A 24,788-nucleotide genomic window follows, 5' to 3' on the forward strand; every position below is an offset into this window, starting at 1 on the left:
TTCCTTGCTCTGTTGATCCAAATCACGAGCTACGGAGGTGCCAATAAGAGACGGTAAGTACCTGACATTAAACTTCTTTGTCACGTCTTCAGCACTTGTCATGAGTCTATATAAATAATTCACGGAAGAACGAAAAGTGATACAACAGTAAAAGTGTTTCGATAAAATATCCTAATAGTAATACATGTGATCGACAATGTATTTGTTTGACAGCGTGCACTTGAAGATCCACGTGCCAGACATCATCAAGCACCACATCCACACGAAGGTGGTGTTCGTGCATCTGCACAAGCCACCATCCAAGAAGCCAAAGACCGACCACAAGGAGCATCACCAGGAGAACTGGAGCTCCTGGAGTTATGGTCGTCACCACGATTACAACGACGAGCACGAGTACGAGCACTCAGACGATCACGAGGATCAAAATGATCGCGAAAAGGTGGAAACAGAGAAGCCTCAGACTCACAAAACCCGACAGAGGCTTCCTTCGTACGACCACCACAAAGATTCCTATTTCCCACAATCGTACGTCGAGAATAACAACGTGGAGCCTAATCCTGGTCGCGAGCATGGTCAGTACGCCGTTCACGAGGACGTGAACGACATTCCTCCTAACAGGGAAGTTTTGTCTTACAATTACGAGGAAGGGTACAAGAAGGGTTTAGAGACTGAGAGTGGACATATTCGAACTGGACAGACGAACAAGTTTCACGAGGATCAGCACGAGGAACAGGAAGAAGCTGAGCACGATGGATTCAGGGAGGATTTTCACGGGAAAACCGACGCTGGAAGATACCTGGTCGACGACGTGGAGTACGAAAATACTAGGGACAAACGGGAGGGAGACAGACAGGGTCGCAAACTTCGACGAATTAAAGGGGCGTAGACTTTTGGAAAAATCAAATGTGTATATAGTGTTGTAGATAAATATTTTAATTATCGTGAGTGTCAACCTTTTCAGAGACGAGTTCAAACTTATTGATACGTGTTATCTAAGCGAATAGTGATTTGTATCGTGTTATAATAAGATGAAAAAGATAATGATATTGATATAAAAAGAAAGTATGTTTCATGAACTTCTCTTTTGTTTAAAATATTATCGATATATAGCAGATTTTAGGCATTTATAATGCTTGTTATTGTGAAAAACACGTGCAAAATGTATGTAGATAAATATTTTATAAATTAATACAGCAATACTGATGTTTATTTTTCGTAAGAGTGAATAAAATGTTTATGATAGTGAATTTATACTGTAGAGATTGATTTGTGCAAATAAATTGAACTGATTGAATGAAGAAAGTTTCTTTTTGATGTGATGTACCGTCACGTCAAAGTAACATGTAATCAATAAATGAAAGAACATCGCATGGAATCGAAAACTTCAGGTACGCACGCAATTTATTCAACTTCCTCGCGACACGGGATACATACTAATAAATTACTCGTGCCGCGATACGGAAATAATGGAGACAACACTATAGTGATTTATAACAATAATATAAACAAGTAAACGGATAACAATATTTACATATATCAGTACAAACGATTAATGAGAGACTAGGACGAGAGGTAAGAGACAGGGTGATTAAGTGTCGATGTGTCTAAGGTATGTTTACAGCACTCCCCGGGAAACACCAGTCAAAGTGAGGAAATATCTATCTCTCTAAAACAATTTCTCTTAAACGAAACTAAAAATGTCGTGCAAGGGGGGTGCTGGTTGGCTCCTTGAAGCTCGACGACTCGATACCATAATTTAGTAATATTAATCATCTAATTTTGTTCAAGAAATTTCTGTCTCTATTCTTCCGTCGTTCTCGAAGGAAAAGCTATCGACTCTACGAGTACTGTGTATCAAAATTCTATAGCGAAAGATTTTTACCAGTTAGCGTTCGAGTAGAAAATAAATAAAAAAAAATTCAAGTCGTTTTAAAATATCCATCGAGCGTGCTTCAATCGACCAACCGAGTCTTCGCGAAGGGAACTACCCTATTTCTCCCAACATCGACGCGACGAGTCATCAGTGACCTCCCCAGCCTTCGTGGCCACCGCTTTCGAAGCCACCGCCTCCACCGTATCCACCGCCCCCACCGTATCCACCGCCACTGCTAAAGCTGCCTCCCCCGTAACCACCGCCGCCGCCGCCGCCGCTGAATCCACCGTGTCCCCCTCCTATGTCCCCACCGTAGCCACCGCCACCGCCACCGCCACCGCTACTGTACTCGATGTGACCACCGCCACCGCCACCGCCACCGCCGCCACCACTGTACTCGATGTGACCACCGCCGTAGTCACCGCCGCCGCCACCGCCACCGAAATCGTGACCACCGCCGCCAAAGTCACCGCCGCCTCCTAAACCACCGCCGTGGCCGAGATCGATCGGATGGCCCACGGTGTATCCAAGCACTTCGTACTTGTCACCACCCCCGCCTCCGTGGTGAATGTGCTTGGTGATCGTGTGCGTGTGATGGATCGTCTTGATCTTGTAGGGAACGTGGATCACCACGTGGTCGCTGAAAAGTCGAGTGAAAGGTTAGTTTAGCTCGTCTCACGTTGAGGTGAGAGGTCGAGTGCTTCAACGTTGTACGTAGAATATAACATAGACGCTGACTTGTCGCTGGAAAGTTTATTTGACGATTAGTTTAGGTCGTTTCTCTTGTATATAATGTAAATGCTGTTCTTAATCTTGTGACCAATCAATCAGGTTGAAGTTGAGGTGTGTTTTAGTGATGTATGTCGAGTGTTGTGTTGATTTTGTGATCAACTAGTTACTGTTATGAGCTGCTGCTCTCTAGCTATCTCTTTTAATTAAAAACAACTACTTGTCTTTTTCTTCGACGAGACATTGTACAATCTACCAACCTATACGAAGTGTTAATTACTCTTGCACTTTGTCTATATTGGTCTGTTTTCAGCAAATTAGTCGTCGAGTTTCGTTCTATTTTCAACAATTTTAATTACCGAATTCTAATGAGTCGCGCGCGTATCAAGATACCGTTGCAATTAAAAGAATATTTACACCGACGCTGCGATCGTAAGTATAGTGTACGCGAAGAAGAAAGTACACGTTCACCGTGTCGCGTACGCGTATCAACAAACGTCGTCCAATTACGCTCGATCGCTGATTCGTTAATATCGATGCGTCATCGACACGGACGGTTGTTCGTGTAATGGAGTGGGAAAGGCCGTTTCCTGGGTCGTTGGACGAGGGAAGAATCAACGAGCGCGGAACACGCGGCGATCGACGGTCTCGTTTATATCGTTGCTTTCGATAATGATCGCAGAAAATGGTAGCAATCGTCGATAAGGGGATCTAGCGGAGAAAGTCACGGCTTTAACGACGCCTCTCACGATACGGGATACGCTTTGTTAGGTTCAGTTCCGTGGAAACGCTGACGGTTCCGTGCGATCGTTATTCGCGGTGTTGTCGTTATTTTTAAGAAGAAACAACAAAAAATAGAGAACTTACTGTCCACCGTGGCCACCACCTCCAGCAGAAGCCACACCGATCAGCGACACTACCGCAAAGATGGCCGACTGCAAAGAAAAGTGTCCGTTTAGTGACGCGAGTTCGTCGATCCGAGAAACTCTGAACAGTTTTCGAATTTGGACGAAATATTCCTTTTTTTCAAACGATCACTAGTCTCTGGCTCGCTTAATTTACGCATGATCTTTACACGAGGAATTTACTTCGCTTTCTATGACTCTCACCAAGAGCATCTGAACGCAATTATCAATGGGGAACTCGAAATTAGAAATCCTTGATATTCAGAACTTAGACTTCCTCTGACTCCTGTCTACGGGGACAAACGTTTCTTTCGACTATCCGAGTGATTCTGAATTTTTGCAAAATCGCGTAACAACTCACGGTGGTGTCCAAGGGGACGACTTACCGCGAGCTTGGTCATCGTGTTGCTTTTCTCTCGTTGCTAGTTCGCGAAAATCGATTTCGAGTAGACGATGTGTGTGGACGCCGGAGGACCAGCTGCCGGTTCCTCCTCGCGATATACTTGGCGGTTTCAGCCGCTGTTTTGATCTGCTGTCCACTGTGCACGCGCTCGCCGCTTTTATACATGTACGTGATTGGAGTCGGATAAGAATGAAAGGGAATCTTTTGCACCCGCTGCCAGCGCACGTGAAAGGAGCGGGCTAATGGAGAAGACGTGGTAAAAAGCGGAGGACCAGCAGCCCCTCCACGTGGCCTACCCTTCACCTCGATCCGTCGTTTTGTTCGTTTCCTCTTTTTTGTCGAGCCGCGACGCTGTAATTCCCGCGGCTGTTGGTCTTTTTAATGAAAGCTGGACTACGGCTAGGTGAACGGCCAAGATCAAGATCAGCCTCGTAATACGAGGTGGGTACCCGCGGATCGTTTCACTCGTCTCTCGCGTCTGGGAACGAGGAGATCGATACCTGGGACACATTCTGGACTTTTTACCCGTAGCTAGACCTGCTGGACGCTCGACCAGGGGACGTCCGTGTGTCATCTCGACTTCCGGAGTTACGCGAATTCCGCTTTTCTCGCGTCCGACGACTTTCGCGTCTAATCGAGTCTAGATCCTGAATGTTTCGTATCCTTAGGCTCTTATTCTCCTCGTGACACTATTTTAAAGATGCTCATCCATTGAACTCTTTGCGATGATTTTTATGTTCAGTTCTCTTCGAGACGTTGCTATCATTTTTCTGTATCATATTTGGTGGATGTTTCACAGTTGTTGTGTGTTTTGTGTTGTGATCAGCATGCTCAGTTATAATATTGCTTTTTCAGTACGAAATTCGTCTCGAATGATAAAACCAATTATTTTAATTGCTTTAGAATTAACTGTGACATGTTTCATTTGTGGCAATGGCCATTTCTAGAAGACAAGATACTAATATGCGTGGTTTTCTATCGATCAAGGAGAAGTTAGCGGTTACTCTGTGGTTTCGATCTTCTCTTCTTCCTCCTTAGTCGTCTGACATGATTACTCGTCTTGAAAATTGATATCGAGTATTGATATAATCTGTATCGATTCAGGGTACTGAACTTTGATCTTAGTCTCATTTTATCAGTATCGAAGCTCGGATTTCAAAATATCTAGACACACTCCTTAGTTTATTTTACTTTGAATGGTTTTATTAATGATTGCAGAAATTCATTGACTCGTATCCGCTTCCTCGAAAGTAAAATCACGCTTTTCGAATCGAACTTGACGCGATTGGAGCGAAGGAATGCGAGCCAGGTCGTCGAACCGCCTGATATCATAATGTAATTGCTGTTTGCAATAATTTCTACTCATTACAGCTGCCGTTTCACTCGCCGATGAGCGAGATAACCGCGTCGCGGAATTCTTCGAGCAAAATTTATGTCGTGTACGAGCTTAGATATCGATCTGGATTAATTGCAGTTTTAAAAATCTGCCCGTGTCTCAATTATTTTTTAACGAACAGATCGTCGATCGGAATAAATTTTCTCAAGCCTTTCTTAAGATTGAGATAACACCTGATTGGACACAAGAAATCGTATTTGCTAATTGTTCGAAACCTTAGTGCGAAAATGCATAATTAAGAGGACCGTATCCATCGCAATTAAACTCGTCTTATCATTTCGTGGCCGCTTTCGCGGGATTTACATAACGCAAAAGAGAGAATTCTTTCGCCTATACTGTCTACGATTATCGGCTCTGCGAACGTACGATGTCCGGTGAAATAAAATAAACGTACTTAAGAAAGTTTTAAATGCGTTTTAGACGCCCACCGGTGTCGAACGAATTCTAATGAAAGTTGTCTGAATATTTTTTACCCGCTCCCTTCCTAATGTTCAACGACTCCTTGCCTAGCATATAAGATGGAACGTGTGGCTTGTAAACGTTACACGTTTCAGCCTGGTGACTTCGCACAGAATGGACTGTGAGTAACGTTCTCGATCGTTGAATAGAATCCACGTTGGCTGGTGAACATTAATTTCATAAAAATCGTTTGAATCAACCTCCTAGTTTTTATTTGTTTAATAGTAAGTAATTTTCTTCACACTGTCGACTCGTTCTTCTTACGCCAGCCCTGATTATTGTAGTTTCTAGATTAACAAAACTTATCGAAGAGAATCCAAGGATGAAAACGTTTTTTGAACTATAATCATTTAAACTATACACGCGTTGTTGGTATCCTTTTGCTAAACAAAATATTAATTATTATTGTTATTTGTATTTCTCGAATACGCGCGAGAGAGAAAACGAGTTTGCAAATGATTTTTAACGCCGAGAGTCCAGTACTATTTAAGTGGCTTTGGCAAAAGATTTCTTTTTAAGGAAAACATTTTTATCTGTATTAATTTTTGAGATAGAAGGCTGAAATTTTCAGATTTACGAAGAAATACACTGTAGATTATGCCGAAAAAAATTTTAAACGAAAGGTTGGTCCGTTTTCGTGGAATAAAATCGCGAACGTAACATTGCAATAGAGATCGCGCGGAGATTTCAATGCGTGGTGAGTAGCATCGCTCGAGGCATTAAATCTGCAATATTTCGCTTCGAAATTGCAATACTCAGTCTATATTATCTCCAAATTTTATAGAGTTCATGTTCATATATTTGTGAGTTTTATTTAATTTCTAGCAATGTCTCTGTACGTATTAAATTTAAAACTTTACAAAAAACAATTTCGAGAGTCTCGAAACATAGACGCAAGTTTGATTGAAACAAGCTTACGATCGAGATCGCGCGGTGATATTCGAATTGTTAGTTTCTTGTTCGCGATGCCATTTCACTGAGCTCTCTGAAATATTCCCTTTCACGAAACCGATCCGGTGAATCATCCTGGAAGCGCCAGAAGAGGATCCATAGAAATCGTTGAACGGTAAACCGACACGTCCGCAGCGTTCTAGGATCGCGTGCATTTTTGCTAGACGGTAGGAGAAAGGGAAACCGATCTCCTTCCCTCGTAAAACGTACACGGCGACCGAATTGTACGCGCATTCCAATGTGAGGCCGAGCGAAAACAAAAACGACCAACGAGTTATCCTTTTCCTCGTGGATCGCGGGACCGTGACAGTGAACATTCTACCGGCGGAATTTCCGCTCGAACTCTCGGACTTCGTCGATCTGTGAATTCGATTCCGCGTGCTCGGAGATAGGCGGTCGATTTATCTAAACCAGTGGTGCACAACCTCTTCCGCAAGATTGTTAAATAAAATAAAATAATAACTTTTTTACTGGCCAAATCTCGAATCAGGATTAGAGTAAAATAGTGTACAGTAAATTTTGATCATTGCAGGGAAATTGTCTTTGAAAATTCTTGTGATAATACTCACTATTCTCAGACAGTCTATGTTCGTTCGTTTTTCGAAATGCTTTTCTTTTTGGTTATAGGCGTTGTAAAATGAATTCAAGGAAGAGCTTTTGTCGACTTCGCGCGATACGGATTCGAGTGAAATTATTTGTTACATTGGCCATTAGCGATGCCATAATATGACGCATGGATTGTCCGCTATACGCGACTTTCGAAAGCGAAAAGCTCGTTACCTAAGTAGAGCACGCGAGAAAGTTACTTTTGATATGCAATATTGATTATTGAAATTATCAACACCCTGCAGTTTCTATCCGTCAGTCGCCAATTTCGATTCGTCGTTTTACAAAGTGATTTATGGATTTAATAAGTTCCAGTAAAAACTTAGGTTGTAATTTTTATCATGGTGAATTCTTTAATTTTGTTTAAATTTGATCACACACTAAATAACTTCCATTTATCTTTTATATATTCCACATTACTAGCCCAGAAAGAAACACGTAACATCAAAATTAAACAAAATTCTTGAAGCACTATTGTAATCCAATAATTCTAAATGGAACTATTCATCAGTATTTATGTTTGAATTTTAGAGGCGTAAAGAAAATTGGGCGCTGATTTCTCGAATTTAGAAATGGTAAAAAATCTTATTTATATAAAAATTTCGAGCAACGAATAAAGGTAAAGAACTTTCGAAGCGTTATTTGTTCAATAAATTTAAGGTTTGACTCTTTTAAGGAATTATTGTATTTTCATTGTATTACTAACGATCACTGCAACATTATCGCCTGATACGACAGATTAGAAACAAATCATGGCTTCGAGCGTTCAGGATCGTGTTTCGTCGATCGAGACAGGGGACGGCCCACAAATTTGCCATAATTAATGGCGTCGAAGAATGTGTCTAATAACGTGGTGTTATTCACGTTGAATTTCTCTGAGAATGGTTCCAAACCGCACGCTCTCTCCTAGAACCGTACTTCGTATCTGCAGTTATTATAAAATATTTTTTCCAGCGTTGGACAGGAATTTTCTAACTTTCATGTACATTGTAGTTGTAAATGATCGCGAAACACGGACGGCTTCTATTATCATACATCAAAGATTTCTGAATTTCTGGTTAGAGTCGTATTATTAAAACCATTGTACTTGTTTCAGAGTGTATCATGCAACTTCAACGAGCCGTGTCTTTCATTTTGCTGGAGATAAAATAAATTCTGGATCTTAAATCGTTGTCGAGTGCAACGATGCATTTTCAAAGTACGATAACACTTTTCTTTGATACAGAACCATATGTTTTCTTTTTTAGATGTAATATTCGTATTATTTCTGTACCCAAGTCTTATAAATATATTTTAATTTATTTACACTTGTCGTTTTATGTTCATCATCCTTGAAACTATTCCTAATCAGAACATGTTGTTCGCCATGTAAGTATTGCGTGTGAAATACGAATGATCGTCCAGTGTGTCAATAACGACATAAACACTTTCTCAAGATACGATTCCATATTCATGGTTGCCAACTCGTCCAACCGTTTACACCGTTTTAGCATAACATTATGTAGGCATTATTAATTAATTTATATTCATTCGCATAATGAGCAGTAACATTCGACTGGGGATTATTCGTGTTCTGATTTCGGAACGCAGTTCATGGGAGAGTGTTAGAAAGTGATCGTTCATAACCTTACAGGTTGTAAAAAGAGTCTATTTATCTACGAAATGTAGCCATTGCTATATTGTTTAACATCGACAAACGTGTGAGAAACACTACTGTATTTATTTAACGTACTTAAACATCAGAAATCAAAAAGAAGAAAGAAATTGTGGAAATTTCATAATAATAATATTTTTGTACCAAAAGAGACATTGCAATGTATCGTTCCAGAATGCTAATTGGACTTTACAGCGAATCTAGTCCAGCAGATCCTGTTTGAAACAGTCTCCAGAACCAGGATAATTCAGATAAAATTCCTCATTAATTTATCAGTCGATTTTTAGGTAGACAAAAAGTAATTATTAAGTCACAGAATGATTATAAATCTCACCGATCTCGATAGAAGAAATTATTCGCCCGAAAGTCGGTTCTTCCGTCAGAGAGTCAGCTACCGATCGATACCGGGAGATCGAACGATCGATCGTGAATCGTGAAACGTTTCCCATGTTTATGTAAATGCGCATCGGAAGGAACAGAAAATAGAAATAGAAGAGAACCGCGCAGGGCGAGCCGGACTTTCAACGCAAACACTTTCTCCTGTCGGCGATCGCCTTTTTCCCCTCTTCGGTTAAAATACGCTTTGAAAATCTCGCATTTAAGGAGTGAATGACTTTCGAACGCGTTAATATCCTTGACCGTGAGCGGGACGAAGCGATCGCAAGAAAGTTCGTCGCGTGAATGACTTAATTGATGCCTACGCTTTTTGTTCGTTTTGTACGACGCCTACTCGCGAGAGAATTTCGTGTATGTGGACCGTAACGAAAGGTAACGCGAAACTGTATCGCGAGGAGAAAGAAATTATTCAGTGAAAATCCCGCGCATAGTCGACACGGAAATATGACGCGATGATATTTCATCCATTACGCGTCAAAAAGTCCAACTGTGCACTTTCGATACTCCATTCTGTCGAATATATTAACGTTGCAACATTGAGGATACTGGACGAAACATAGTAATATCGATATCGTATCAAAAGTATTACTTACTGTACGAAAACAAAATTTTTTTTCAAGCCTTTTTCGAGGTTCTAATAATTATGGTGCAGGATTGACAGAATGGAATAATTTTTGTACATTCTTGAGCTGTTCAAGTATCGAAAAATGCATTTATGAATGTTTTTAAAATTCGAAAGGCTAACGAAATTATAGAATATTTATGAGAGCGTATCAGGTTGCTTAAGCGCACCGTCCGACAGGTTTCAACTCGGTTTCTCCGAAATCATGTTTCTTGGGACTATCGACACGATATCTCGGACGCATGCAAAGTAGACATCTGTTCATAGTTGCAACCGAAAGTGAGTTAGTAGGTACATTTAAAGTTTCTATTTTCTTAACCTTCTGGAAAGTTAATAAAATTGAAATAAAATTGAAATTATTTTTCAAAATGTTGCTGTAATATTTTAATATTTTTCATTCTAATGTATTTTATCCGTGTCCTATCTGCGAGACGATGCAAATCGTGTTAAATAGTAAAAACGCCTTTTCCTGAGCAATGTGACACAGTTTGGATCGTTTAAAATATATATTTCCATGCGTTATGAATATTCTGGCAATATACTTAGAAATCAATAAATGTGACTATAAAATTTTATATTTCTATTCCTCAAACCTTACGTCCAAAAATTTCAATAATTACGTGAATAATACCTAATAGAAATACTCCCTTAAAGCCAAGAAAATTATTTATAATTCATATTATTTTTCATTGCTCACTGACTTTATCTGTGAAATTTTCAACCTATCATCGATTATTTCCAGTCACACAGTCTTGTCGCTCTGAATTAACGTAACAGTGTTACCCCGAATGCGTGTGGTAAATCGCGATTTCGCACGCTGAGAAAGTATGACACAAGCGCTGTACCACGTGTAATTTATTAAATAATATGCGTAGCGAAATTACACAATTTCCACTATCGTATGAAACAGATGCTGACAATAGAAAAATACATTTTGCTCCATTTATCATTTCTGGAGTCGACGTAGGTTGACATTTCTTCACAGTACAACAATTGAATTTCAGAACTCATAAGACAATAAGCTGGTTATTTTAAATACCACGATTAAATTCACGGAAACGTATAAACATCACGAAGAAAAAATTCTATTTGTATATTTTTCTCGAAGGCAAGTTATAGATTTTTATTTAATTGCATACCTTATCTTATAAGTCTCTGAAATCTTAAAACACTTTTGTTTAACACTCTATGTGGGCATGTAAAGAATTTAATTTTTATTTCTATTTATTTACCGTCGAAGAATCATCGGAAGACGAATATAGACGAGAACGTTCCTTTCTACGAAGCAATTAATGCCTACAATAATTACTAGGAGTTGCTGAAACTTCTTTGGGTGCACAGAGTCAAAGAAAATTTCAAAATAAACATAAAAAACAGCATAAATAATAATAGCTGGCATGTTCATCGGATAGAGGATTAAATGCCCTTTAAAATGAGCGTTTGTGAGAGTCGATAGCTTTATTAGTTCCGGAGATATGAGGATTTTAATTTCAAGTCGATGCGATAGCTAGTTTCGGAGATAGGGTTTGTTTATGGTTTTGTTACGCTCGCGCGAGTCCATTCATCCCCCGCGCGCGACAATAGTAAACAGTACGTAGTAAATTCTTGGAAATACTACGTCTTCCTGGTCACGTGACTGTCTCGACTCACGCGCGACAAGGAGGTACGACGCGACGCGTCAGACGAAGACACAGATAGTCAAATTAAGAAAAATACCCTTTTACATAAATTACGATATCTCGAAAACGGAAAGTCGGATCGACAAAAACCAAAAACCACTTTAAAGAGGAAGCTTTACCGCCGCTAACAATGGCTCAATAATAAAGAAAATGCTAATAATTTCAAAACTGTACGTAATTAAAGTTTTAGTATTTTTAATACGTGTTCATAGCCTTTCCTAAGGCGGAGAGCGGAATTTAAAAAATTACCTTTTACATAAATTGCGATATCTCGAAAACGGAAAGTCGGATCGTCAAAAACCAAAAACCACTTTAAAGGGGAGGCCTTGCCGCTTCTAACAATGGCTCAATAATTAATAAAACTCTAGTGGTTTCGTAACTACACGCGTCTAAAGTTTTAGTATTTTTAATGCGCGTTAATAGCCTTTTCTAAGGCGGAGAGCGGAATTTTAAAATTATCCTTTCATTTGAATTACGATATCTCGAAAACGGAAAGTCGGATCGATAAAAAACAAAAATCATTTTAAAGGGGAGGCTTCACCGCTTCTAACGGTGGCTCAATTATGCATAAAACTTGAGTAGCTTCAGAACTGCACGCGCGTAAACTTAGTGTAATTTTAATACGCGATAAGACTGTTTACTTCTAAGACGGACAGAGAGATTGTGGAAATTGAAAAAATTGTCCCTTTATATAAATTAGGATATCTCTAAAACGGAAAGTCGGATCGACGAGAAACAAAAACCAATTCAAAGGGGAAGCTTTGCTGCTTCTAACAGTGATAGTTATGGAGAAAACTTGTAACTGTAAATCCTAGGATTCACTAAATGAATCTTTTATGTAAACTTTGATACCCATACAGAACTTTTGACTGCATATACAGGGTGTTTAAAAAGAGATTCTAGAGGCCCACATCAAGAGTACCAATATATTGATTGAGGCTTCGTTAAAAAATTATTAATAAAGTTTGTCCACCTATAGGAATTTTTTTCTCGAAAGTGTGTAGGATTTCAGGGGTATGTATATTCACCAAAAATGATTGTAATTGATCCCTGTAACCGAAAATAATTTTTTCCAGAACGAATTGAAATTTTTTTTTTCGCCGATCGGTATGGAACTTTGAGTGTTAGTAACTTTTTAACGAAGCTTCAATCAACAAATTTCTATTCTTGATTTTCGTCTTATTTTGGCCTCTAGAATCTCCCATTAAAATATTTCTCAGAGGTGACCGAACACCCTGTGTACATATAATATAAAGACATACATGCGAGAACCTTTAAGAGTTATCATTTCAATTTCCATAACTGTTACGAGAATTGAAACTAATAACAGTTTCGAAGCTCCGTGTGATATCTATGTCTCAAGGTGAACTTTTGCGTGGCTACCTGTGATTTGCATGTCTATTTAGCAAATTCGAAATCGCCGAGAGATTCGTCAGGTGCGATGGATCGACGAAGATCGAGTCGGCTGGTAGTATCGGCCACGAAATGTAGAACAGCGATCTCGTTCTTGTTGGTCGCGTTTTGGAAAGCATGGCTGGGCCGCGCCCGATCATAGACGATGCACTCGTATTTAACGGGGCGACGGCATCGGTGAACGCCGACTGAAGAAAGTGTCGATTTCCCCCTAAACAAAAATACGCATTGGACGCCCCGTGCTCGGCTGTCCGTTTCGCGTCGGCACGCCAGACGTCCCGGTGCCCGCGCCCATCGTATCCCATCGTCGCGGTAATTCCAACGGCCGCGATCTCTTTCCAGGGCCACCGGACGTCGGTGGGAGGCTGCCCGTCCGCGCGTCGGGCCTCGATTATGCTCTTTTTATCTTGTATAAAAGAGAAGAGGCCTGCACGGACCTCCCGCAATTTATCTGCACACGCTGGAGCACACGGACCACGCGGACACGAACCGCCCACGCACCCTGAGCCAAGGATTAACCCCGAGGGTTCGCGTTTGGCTGACGTTGTTCCCAGAACTCGACATGCGGTGGTCGGTGAGTGTTGTTCAACGATCAGTGGTTTTAAAGTTACTTCCAGTATCGATTCATCCAGTAACGATTCATAAAATGAATCGTTAGAAATAAGTACGAACACATTTTAACATTAGATTCCCTTGATAATATCGTATAGGAGGGGTAAGAATAAATTGGGATCTTTTAATGGCATTGTGTACTTGAAAAATGCATGCTTTGTTTAAAATTTGAACGAGATAGCAACGATTGTAGTCGTTGCAGACATATTTAGGAATATTTTTGATATTGATTATGGAGCCTTATTTTTGTTTTTAAATAGGCTCAAAATCTCACAAAAAATCGTCTCTATCCTTCGGTAATAGGGTTTCGGGAGTTTTGAGAAAGCAAATCTTTAATTTTTAACTTTGCTAGTTTCAACTGTGCAACTAATTTTTAATTGATCTTCACAGGTATTCTGCATTCTGGTGCTAGCGATCAGCGAGCCTCTGTTCGTCTACGCGTAAGTATACAAATCTTAAACTCGATCCGTGTTGACTGTCACGATATACATACAAATAATTAATTACACAAAAGGGTTATCTAACAAACTTTGAAAAATTGACTCGTTGGAATTTTCTGAATTTTTATTCCACTATTATTTAATGAATCTGTGAGAGGTAAGTAGCTCATATAATCAGGCAGATTTATATAATGTGAATCCACTGAATATTCACATTACATACAAAATATCGTTCGTATAATTGAAGTGAATTTGACCATTTACTATAATAATCGCGAACCATTTTCCACGATGCAAAGTATTTGACACAAGGAATTGATTTTGTTTTTAGCGCCAAGGTGGTGGTAGTGGTCCCAAAGCAAATAAAACGCAGTCCAGGGCCTCCATGGCGATCCGGGACCCCGCGATACAGGAAATCGTCTCACGGAAACGAGTACCATCACAGATATCACGGACCCCCAGGCCACTATCAGCCTAGGAAACCACAGTACGCGAATCCCCCGTTTCCCCATGGAGGCGACGACTTCGACCAGAGCCACGAAACAGTGAACCACGTGCACATACCGCACGGGAAAGATGTCAGCCACGCGATATCCTACGGCAAAGGATACGTCCCTTACGATCACTTGAAAGGCAGCTTCTCGTTTGGCCGTGAAAGGTAAGAGCACGCTTTCATGTTTCACCCAATCATCGCCATTTCTGGAGAAAATCTAATTCAATTACATTTTCCACGATTACTTCTGCAAAGTAATTGCACGGTAATTGGAGCCAAATTGCTGTGTAATTATAAGTGTAAACCATTAAACCGTACGTGTACCGCGAAATTATCATGCGAATACCGTATAATTTGCCAGGTATTTATAATGTAATTCAGAATTAAATTACCGTATAACATACAATGTAATTACAGAATAATTATAATGTAATTACAGTAGAATTGTGGTGCAGTTATTTTGTAGAAGTAACCGTTGCAAATGTAGTCTGATTACTGATTTTTGCTCAATGCTAAATGAAACATTTAACGTAGACACGCTCATCGCAATTTTTATACTTTGAACGATCTAGAAATTAGTGAATTTTTAAATTGTTTTCTTGTTAATTCTCGTAGTATTTCCATTTTCTATTTTATTTATTGGAAAATTATTTGACAGTAATTATTAAAACATATTCTGTTTTTGATTTAATATGTCTCCCATAATTTTTTTATTGGAATGTAGACACATCAATGTTGTTAAATTTTTAATTGTCAGAGTTATACGACAAATATATTGCAATTCATTAAATGACACGTACAAAGCTAGAAACGTTCCGCGAAGTGATACAGAAGAGTATTACGGTAGACCTGTCTGGCCATACACGACGTATGCTACTGTGCCCAGTAAATCGTTAAATTCCAGAAATAGCAAAGCTCGATTGGCTCGATTGGCGTACATTGATGCATCGAGTCTTAAAAAATAAAAAATATTACCATTTTCCCCTTCATAAACATTAAAAATATCAATTTGGAGAGTCACGTCTCTCAACCCTTTCATGACAGATGAAGAAAAACTAAAATTCCACATTAATTCATTTACATCATTGGCGTACACGCACAATTTTTGCTAGTCACTATTACTAGAGCGCGTGTATGCAGAGAAATATTAAAATTACTTTTTAAAATATTTCCATTCAAATTTAAGATGCAACTGAAACCATCGTGAGCTCGAATAACAAAAGTTCTTTGCAAACACGAAATTTAAATAATTCAACGTGAATCTAGAAACGCGATGATTTAGATAACCATCGAGGCTGTCGATCTCTGAAACGTAGATCGTATCGCTTGAGAATTAAATCCATTCGATTCGTCACTTTCACCCGTGGATTTCACTAATTAATAAATTCATCCCAGGCATCCAGGTTCTCACGAGCACGTGCACTCCGAGCCATTGTACTCCTCGAGCATGTACTCTGCCACGGGCGCGGAGTATCCTTCGCCAGGACATTCGTACGAGTCCTCCCACGCGGAAATGTACTACTCCGATCCGGAGAGCGCCGTAAACGAGAGGCGAAACGACGGTCAAAGGTTCTACTCGCCCAGGTCCCTCGAGAAGGACCTGTCGACGAACAATCACATCGACTTCAGCGTCGCCTTCGGGCAAGGCAAAGAGCAACTGCTACATTTACCTCAAAAACCCACAGACTTTTACAAGGGTTTGGCGCTCCAGCAACAACATCAAACGCAAGGGAACGTTTTGTGGCCATCGAACATCCCGCCAGCTACCATTGGCGGTAGCAAAGAAGGCGTTGTTCTGAGGGACACCGTGTCCCTGGACGAGTACCACCAGAAGCTCCAGGAGATGACCAATACGTGGCCACAGATCCTGGCGAACGGAGGGACCGCTTTGACCGGCGGCTACCAGAGCCAGTTGGTGACAAGCAACTTCCCAGCAGCCGGTCAGCCGATTTCCAGTTTCTCTGGGTCCATCAACTGGCCGCTGAACGTCGCGCAGGCGAAGCAAGGCTACGCGGTGAAAGAGGACACCATGGAGCCTCCTCACGACTTCAGAACCATGCCCATTCGGACCAACCTGTTCCAGGCGTACCAACCACCGACGAACCCGGTCCTCCCGTCCTTGTCACAGACGGTCCACGGGTAGCGTTCGGGGATTAGGCTAGAACGGGGATGGGGAACCTCCAGACTATGGGGATTTTTGGGGTGTTATTGGATACTTTGTTTTTTATGCAATTACTTGTGAATGAGGGTCGAATCTAGTTGATTGGGGTCGTTCTTTGAGTGTTACGATTAGACTGTGGATGTTTATGCAAATTCATATGCCCATTAATTGAAATGGGAGCTTCGTAGAGGGTTGTCTCAACCCTTAAATATAATAATTCGTATCTTTAAGCATTTCTTATATTAAGTGCATTCTGCAGCTTTTTAACAATTAAAATTTCCCATGAGTGCATAAGCATCCGCAGTTTAGTTATGATATTTAAGAAAGATATATTTAATCTGTATATGAAAGAATAATATTAATACGCAAGATAGAAAGAAATTTAAAATCATGCTAAAGAAGTTTCAAAAATATACAGCCCCATGACCCTGGGGAAGTCACTAGATTCGCCCCTGATCACAAGGTCGTAATTGGGCTGGGACTGTTCGAGTAATTCGATGGACGAATATTTTATGAGTCATTGAATGATACGAATGAACTTGGAATATTTGATCATTCGATATTCGAATATGGAAAGACTGGTATATTTGTTACTGATCGAGGAAAATGTTTGGGTATTTTGTAAACATTGCAATAACGCTGATATTGATATCAGAACTCGAAAATACTCTAATATTTTATTTATATACATACACAAATCCTGAGACTATTTACATAGTACGAATATCCAGGTAGATATATAAAATATTCGAATGGTCAAGTATTGGAATTACATTATTCATTATTATTTATAACGTGGGTACGATTATGCCTATCGAATTAATTCTATTGGTGGTCAATGATGGTAGAGGAACGTCAAAAGTTATTTAATTCACTAATTGTCTTTCCAGCTCTGCACAGAGGATCAACTCTGCAACCTTATGAGGAATCTGTGAAGTGACCATGCAACTTTTGAATTCTGAATGGTTCCCCACCCCTCGTGTTAGATACTTTATGGATGACATGCATGGAGCACGGCTGAGGACTCCATGCGCAATTAGGGTACAGCTAAGTGTACAAATCGTGGAATTTTGGTACGTTGAGGAATGGGTGTTCGTTAAGTTGGTGTTTTGGGGTTTGGTGACTCCAATTTTTGGGGAAGTTTAACGTTGTTAGCTTTGGTAATACTAGAGTGTCCCGAGAAATAAATTTAAATTATTTTATTAAATATAGTTTTAGTTATACAATTATGATATTACGTTGTTGCCTCGTGAAGTTACTAGATTGTCATTTAATAATGACATTTGTTTTATACCAATTTTAAGCGTGAAATCTACTTTCAACCAAGCACTATGTTTGTAAGGTCATGCACATGTGGATTATTTATCGATTAAGGTGATCAATGAGTAAAAGCGAAATTCGTGTATAAATTTAAGTTTGGTTTGAATTCTTCCACGTCTAGAACTTGTCGAAATTTTTTAGACAATTTTAGATCTGTATTTAATCGATTAATCATCTGTGCATCACTATACGCCGGAAACAAACCGGTTCAGTATGAAGTGGCGTTTAATAAGTTGGAGAGTTCTGGTGAAAGTCAAAACTCGACAGTTAGCACGTTGGCAATAGTGCTTCCTTTGAGTTTTTTCGTAAACAATTTACATACAGTCAATGTTCATATTGAAGAGAGAATTTTAAAACAATGCTTGGGATGACACGTGCGAAAACAAATTAATGATCGAAATGTTACAAATAAAATAAACTCAAAGCAATGCTTGAAATTTGTGGATACTAATTTATCCAATGAACTTACAAAGCAAAAGTTTCACTTATATTTTAACTGTCATCGTAATAATGATTGCACCTTTTCTATTGCCCTTGCCACTGGAATTCTTCGATGACGCAACGTAGTCTTAAATACGGAGGAAAGTGTTGAAGAAAACTATTTACTTTGTCGTTTATAATGACGCGGGCGAATGCAACAGACTATTTGACTCTATGCAGCGCGATTAGCATACCGATCGTAATATGTTCCTCACATGTCGGTGAAAGTTATTTTTTGTCTATTAATTAATGACAAGCAGAAAGGTGAGAAAGGGGCTTCTCCTCGTGGAAAGTTACCTTGAAATTTCCGATTACATTTTGCACGGTGATTTGATATCGATGTTACATTTAAATGATTCTAACGGTTTCAACGGTTTTACTGTTCGTGTATGTCCTAGATTTTCTACGTACGCGTCGATATACATTCGATAGTACGAGAAATTTATTTACATATAATTAAAATTGCAGATAGGTGGAATTACGGATTTTATTATGCTGTATTTTTATGATTAGAATCTCTATCTTCAACTAAGTTTGCATTCCGAGCAACCGAGTCGATTAAAATTGCTGTTATTACTAATATTTGATTCCAAATTAATAAGTAGAATTTTAACCAGCCTTATCAGTAGCAATTTTATTAAAAAATAATTAGTTCTTTTCTGTCAAACAGCAATGATATAAAAAAATCACCAGAAATCGATCAACAAAGTCATTGAACCAACATTCCATTAAAAGTACACGATACACTCACTGTGACTTCTCTCACTGTTACAATTATGACCTTGTTCGTTAACATTCACCTAATTAAGTCATCATTGCACAGATCTACGTTCACTTCACAAAATCAATCATTATCATCCGAAAGTTATAAATTACAAGAGTACAAACGTCCCTGACCATTTGACAAAAATATCGCCATCTAACAGGAAGCTATATTTCATGCAAACTAATTTGTACTTTTATACTTTGTATACAATACAAAAGATAATCGTGAAACGAGCTTAACGGTTGCACAGTCCATCGCTCGTTGGAAAGAAATTTCCATCCTAATCCACAATTATGGTCTACACGATACTTTGAATAATTTTCGTTCGTGCAGCCTGAAAAATTAAAATTTACATACACATTTGATTTGCATAGTCGTAAAACGGGCTTAGATCGAAATCTTTTGCACGGTCCAGCGTATTTTAATTTCTCTGATCTAATATCGTAATTACTAACGCAATACGTTTCGTATTTTAAAGTTTGAAAATTTTCACGTACGAACGCTTGATTTACGTGGTCGTAAACGGTCTTAATGGCAGCTATTGGCTGCACGGTCCAAAGATCATCGCGGATAAAGCGATCAGCTCGAACAAGAACGAAGTAACGATCGAATGCCACGGTCGCGGGGATCACATCTTCCCCGTTTACTTTCACTCGAAGGTCCGATGACCGGATGAACGTTCGAAAGTCGAGAAAGTTGCTCCATCGCGAGGTCCTCTCGATCTCTTCGACCCGCCGCCCCCGCCTCGTCTGCCTACAGTCTGAGAAGACACTTTATAACCTGGATTCTCGCGGAAGCTGGATGGTTCACTGCAAGAACAATGGCGACGTTCTCTCTCCCGTGACCTTCCTCATAAAAAAATTCCTCATCCCATGTACAGTAATTTTTTCCTAGGATCTTTTGTTCCTCCAGCTTCGAAAATTTACTCCTCTTTCTTTCGACCTTCGAGTTGAAAATCCTTTCTAAAACTTCTTGACAAAATGAGAAAATATTCCTATTTAAAACTTTAGAAGATTGCAAAGAAGTGAGGAGAGTACCAAATTTAATCAATGAGATATAATTATGTATAAATCTTGCCTTCAGAGGTAGAAATTAAGAATAAAGAAATAAGAGAAAAAGGAGGGTCAAAGAAAAGTTGCTGTAATGTTTAATTACTCAAAGAAATAGAATAGGAAGTACCATGTTCGACAACTTTGATTCTTGCTCCGCAGGATGTGTAAAGACGAGAACCACTTTATTTAAGTCGCGAAAGTGACTAAGTTGCAGCCAATTAAAAAAGAGATAAATACGGGAACGGAAGTTGGAACTTGTCGTTTACCTTGCTTCTTGAGACAAGGTTGAAAGCAACATTAAAATGAAAATCAGCAAGTAATAAATAAAATGTACTTCCAGTGCATTGATTCTTTAATAATCTTTATATAACAATTTTTTTTGGAATGCAAAAATTTTTTAAAACGGAATATTGCAATATAGTCGACAAAAATAAATATTTAATATTCTTTCAAGACACGTGTCACCCTCGTAATTGATTCGAGTCTATTAAACGATACTTATGGCGATATTTATGGCACATCGTCTTGATAACAGCGGGTAAGATTGTCACTTTTGTTACTTTGTAAGGATTGTCGCGCGAACAAGCATGTAACTGGAAATTGTATTCCTAGAAAAACCTAGATAAAGCAACTCGCGCCACAGCCACAGCTTTTTCCAAAACAGGACAAGTTCTGGCGAATAAGGTAGATCGCGAAAGGAGAAAATGACGTTTGTGTGCATAAATTGTTGCTGTTTGTAATTATAGCAATTAAAAGTAGCCTTTATTAGACATCGAGGCAGTCGACGAATCGGATTTGAATTCTCGATTCGTTCCTGCAACGACATATCTATCTATTAGAGTCTTTCGGTAAATGTAGTTTTTTCTAAAGAATTTAATTTGCAAGTCTGATTATTGTCAAGATTGAAAATTAATTAAATTGAACGAGGGGGTTAAACTACGACGACCATAACTCGTGCCCTGAATGTAGTACACGTTTGCGATCACAGATATCTCTTGCATGCATATTTGCAACGACTAGAAGCACGTGGGACTATTCTATCGACTTCCTACAAAATAATTGAATCTGCTCGAGGTTATTACAGGGCATTAGAATCTGAAAGAGGTTAACAGTGTCCAGCGAGAATATATGCGAAACAGTTTGAAACAATTATTTCTAATAACAGTTCTCGAGGTAGCGGAAGTAGTCACGTAAACAAACGCATTAAAGAGGTAGTTCCAAGAATGCTCCGCATTGAACACGCCGGAACAGCAAAATGAAAAGTTACTGTACGGCAAACTGTAATTTCTTGAAACGGCGCGTCGCACGAAGGACCATAACTATATTTGCTGTGCGCTAAAGGTATCATCGTAGCGGCTACTTTGTTGAAAGTAAAAGCAGAACTTTTTCCTTGTCTGTCGGAACGCTACGAGTTTCTATCGGAAGGAAAAGGTCAGAGAGCAGCGATTTAAGCAACCAGCTATGCAACTTACCCACGATCGAAAGTGCACTTGCCTAATCGCCGCGGCTTGTTGCTCTTCTCGAGATTAAAAGTTCAATTAGCGCTGGTCGAAAGCGATGCCTCTCCTGGAACATTCAACGGAAGTTAACTATAAATAGACAATAATGTAGAAATTGTATGCTTGGAAATTAAATTTTCTAAATTAAATACGGGGGATTTTAAATTAGTAAATATTTGCTATCCTAGATCTAGCAAATTGTGAATAAAAATTTATGAAATGAAAGCATTTACTCGGATGAGTGGTATTTAATTTTAACTTAAAAAGGTACGAGTTAACTATAAACAGACGAGAGTGTAGAAATTGAATGCTTGAAAATTAAATTTTCTAAATTAAATACGGGGGATTTTAAATTAGTAAATATTTGCTATCCTAGATCCAGCAAATTGTGAATAAAAATTTATGAATGGAAGCATTCCCTCAGATTTGGCATATTTAAAATTGCCTCCTTAGTATTAATATATTCGGAACACTATGCAATATTTATTATTTTTCAAGCTACATTAAGAAACATTGGAGTATTGAGAGATTTATTCCAACGTTTTGGTTCAAGTTGAGAGTCATCTTCAGGGTCAGTGTGAGGGAAGTGTGCGGAATGGAGGAACAGCGAGGAGCAAAAGTCTCTGGGGCCTCGGAAGGCGAAAATGGAAGTGAAAGGGCACGCGTATCACATGGTGCAGTCTCTCACGAATATTCGATCTCTCTTCCCCTATCTGTTACATCCTCGACGATCTTCCACCGTCGGTTTTCGTATCGCCACTTTCTATTTCGTTTCTCGGACGTCGTTCGCGTTTGTGCCCGCGGATTAAAAGATGAACACACGTTGCACACTGTGCTTAATTGCTCGCGAAGGAAGCGGCCACGCGCGTAATCCTTCAGCGAAGGCTAGATTGCGTGGCAGTTCCGCGAGGTTGTTGTCCTGGACGCTGACAATAACTACTCAATTTTTTTGGAACGCTTTCTAGACGAGGATTGCCTCAGCAAATGCTTGCAGGGTCCATTTGGAAAAATGGGGAACATCGATTTTAACGAGTTTTGAGTTTGACATCTTTTTGTATGCTTCTGCGAGAAATTTGACGGGTTCAAATTTCGATTAATAAAATTTGTAAGAATTTGTAAAAATTTGAAAAGGGTCATTTTATTTGTAGCGAACAACATTTTCAGCTGTTTTGTTGTGACTTTTCGAAACGATCAACCTCGGAACTGACGTCAATGACGATGTTGACTCTCGGTTTCACCTGTTCCCAGCAATTTGTCAGCCCAGCATCAGGTTTGCTTCAAACGGCGTTTATTCAAGCAGGGGAGCTTGTTTTTCTTTTTTAGCGAGTTTAGATTCAGCGCGCGCTCGTCGATCGCGACAATAAAATCCTCCAAGTAAGGGTTTTCCGCGACGTCGATGGTTAAGTCTCAGGATTTAATCAATCCAGCCAATCGACCTTTTTCTGGCTATAACTCTCAGAGAAGCTTGAATAAGGTACATAAATAAATAACTTATTTTTGTGCTCTAACGCCAGTTCTTTAAAAATAAATAGTTGTCATTTTTCGATAACTGAGTATTCTAGAGTCTCATCAACAAACATTAACTGCATCTTGCAATCACGAAGACTCAAGTCTTTACGTATAATTCCTCATATGGAGGTCTGAGGAATTCGTGAAGGAACGTCGTGAAATCCAGAATGGATAAGTTTGGATTTTCTGCAACACCTTGATCTACAATAACAATATTTTCTTCGTTTCTTGAACCACTGAGCAACGAATCGTTCTATTGACCATAAATCGAACGAGAATTTTGCTAATAAATTTGACTGCAATTTGACTTATATCCAATTGTATGTCTCACTCCATCGAGCGCCTCTAAAAATTTGACAAATTCCAGAGACCCATCGTACATTTCCACGCGACCATAAACAGGCTAACGCAACCGTTATTCGAACTATGCGCGAATTTCACGAAAGGGAAACCAGGGAAACCAGCGAGGAATTTGATATCTCTTTCGTGGTTGTGCACACCACGAAATCGGTCCGCGACGTGGAGCGGGGCAAATTTATTGCTGATCAAGTGCATCCACCGTTAACAAATGGGCGCAGAGAAACGTGCGTTTTTCGAATACACTTTTCCTCGGGAAAATACACTTCCCTCGCGATCGCGATGAGCCCGCGCGGAGCCCCGTTAATGCATTCTTTGTTTCATTTTATTCTGGAAATCGGGGAAAGCGCGTGCTCTCGTACCGTAAAACTCCCGTTTTATGCAACGACCTTCGGAGGAAAGTAAATTGATGCATCGTCGGCGAGAATCGTCGCGCGCGCGAATGAAAAGTGAAACGGGAAACGTTGCTCCTGGCGCGTACAGCGCGGATGATATCTCCTGTGACGTATAGAAATACCCGTTTCGCATCGTACGGAAGAGAAAAGAATACTCGACGGGGCTGAACGTCCCGAGACGCCATTTTGGACCATCCTTTGCGAACATTTTTCAAGCTAAACAAGAATTTCCACGTCTGGGAAAGCGATCGATCTAGTATTTTGAATCAGTAATTTTGTATATTTTGTTCTAGACTTTTTATTAGCTTTTTCTTACAGTTGTCAAGGCTAGATTAATAATAGAATCTGACCAGACCTAATTTTTTTATTCTTACTCGATTCTGAATTTCTTTATTTGTACGAGTTTGCGCCAAGAAAGTATCATTGTTGTTAATGTTGTTATTAAGAGCGACAGGCGAGATAAACAGACGTCTACTTTATGTGTACATAAAATTTCCACTCGATCGGATCTGTAATTCACGAGATATCGTGTCGACAGGCTGGAGAAATATGGGTTTGACAGGAACACGTTCAGTTTTACCGCTTTCGAGACAGGGCGTGCCACTGCCCCCAAAGCAT

The 24,788-nt window shown here is 39.6% G+C and overlaps 2 protein-coding genes across 4 annotated transcripts in view; one reads left to right on the forward strand and one right to left on the reverse strand.

Annotated features, from left to right (window-relative positions):
- LOC143342928 (uncharacterized) overlaps nucleotides 1–24,788 on the forward strand; it is a 454,297-nt gene that overhangs the window by 245,513 nt on the left and 183,996 nt on the right. The gene's annotated exons all lie outside the window — the stretch shown is intronic.
- On the reverse strand, nucleotides 1,258–21,976 carry LOC143342937 (uncharacterized). 3 transcript variants are annotated; one of them, XM_076767279.1, is made up of 4 exons: nucleotides 3,894–4,638; nucleotides 3,470–3,537; nucleotides 2,271–2,513; nucleotides 1,258–2,216 (listed from the first exon to the last, which is right to left on the reverse strand). In XM_076767279.1, exons 1-4 carry the CDS (start codon nucleotides 3,906–3,908, stop codon nucleotides 2,021–2,023), a joined length of 522 nt encoding a protein of 173 aa, XP_076623394.1. In that variant the 5' UTR covers nucleotides 3,909–4,638; the 3' UTR covers nucleotides 1,258–2,020. The 3 variants fall into 3 exon arrangements, 2 of the variants coding, with proteins under 2 accessions (XP_076623394.1, XP_076623393.1); XM_076767278.1 differs by having other exon boundaries at nucleotides 1,258–2,513; XR_013079879.1 differs by lacking the exons at nucleotides 1,258–2,216; nucleotides 3,894–4,638 and adding an exon at nucleotides 21,883–21,976 and having other exon boundaries at nucleotides 2,463–2,513.

This window comes from Colletes latitarsis, chromosome 6, assembly GCF_051014445.1.
Source record: "Colletes latitarsis isolate SP2378_abdomen chromosome 6, iyColLati1, whole genome shotgun sequence".
In the NCBI taxonomy this organism is placed as follows: domain Eukaryota; kingdom Metazoa; phylum Arthropoda; class Insecta; order Hymenoptera; family Colletidae; genus Colletes; species Colletes latitarsis.

What these genes read in the sequence shown, in the direction of transcription:
- LOC143342937 (XM_076767278.1), bottom strand. An exon ending in GGTGGTGGCCACGGTGGACA is followed by an intron (nt 2,514 to 3,469) that starts GTAAGTTCTCTA and finishes TCGACTTTTCAG; the next exon opens with CGACCACGTGGTGATCCACG.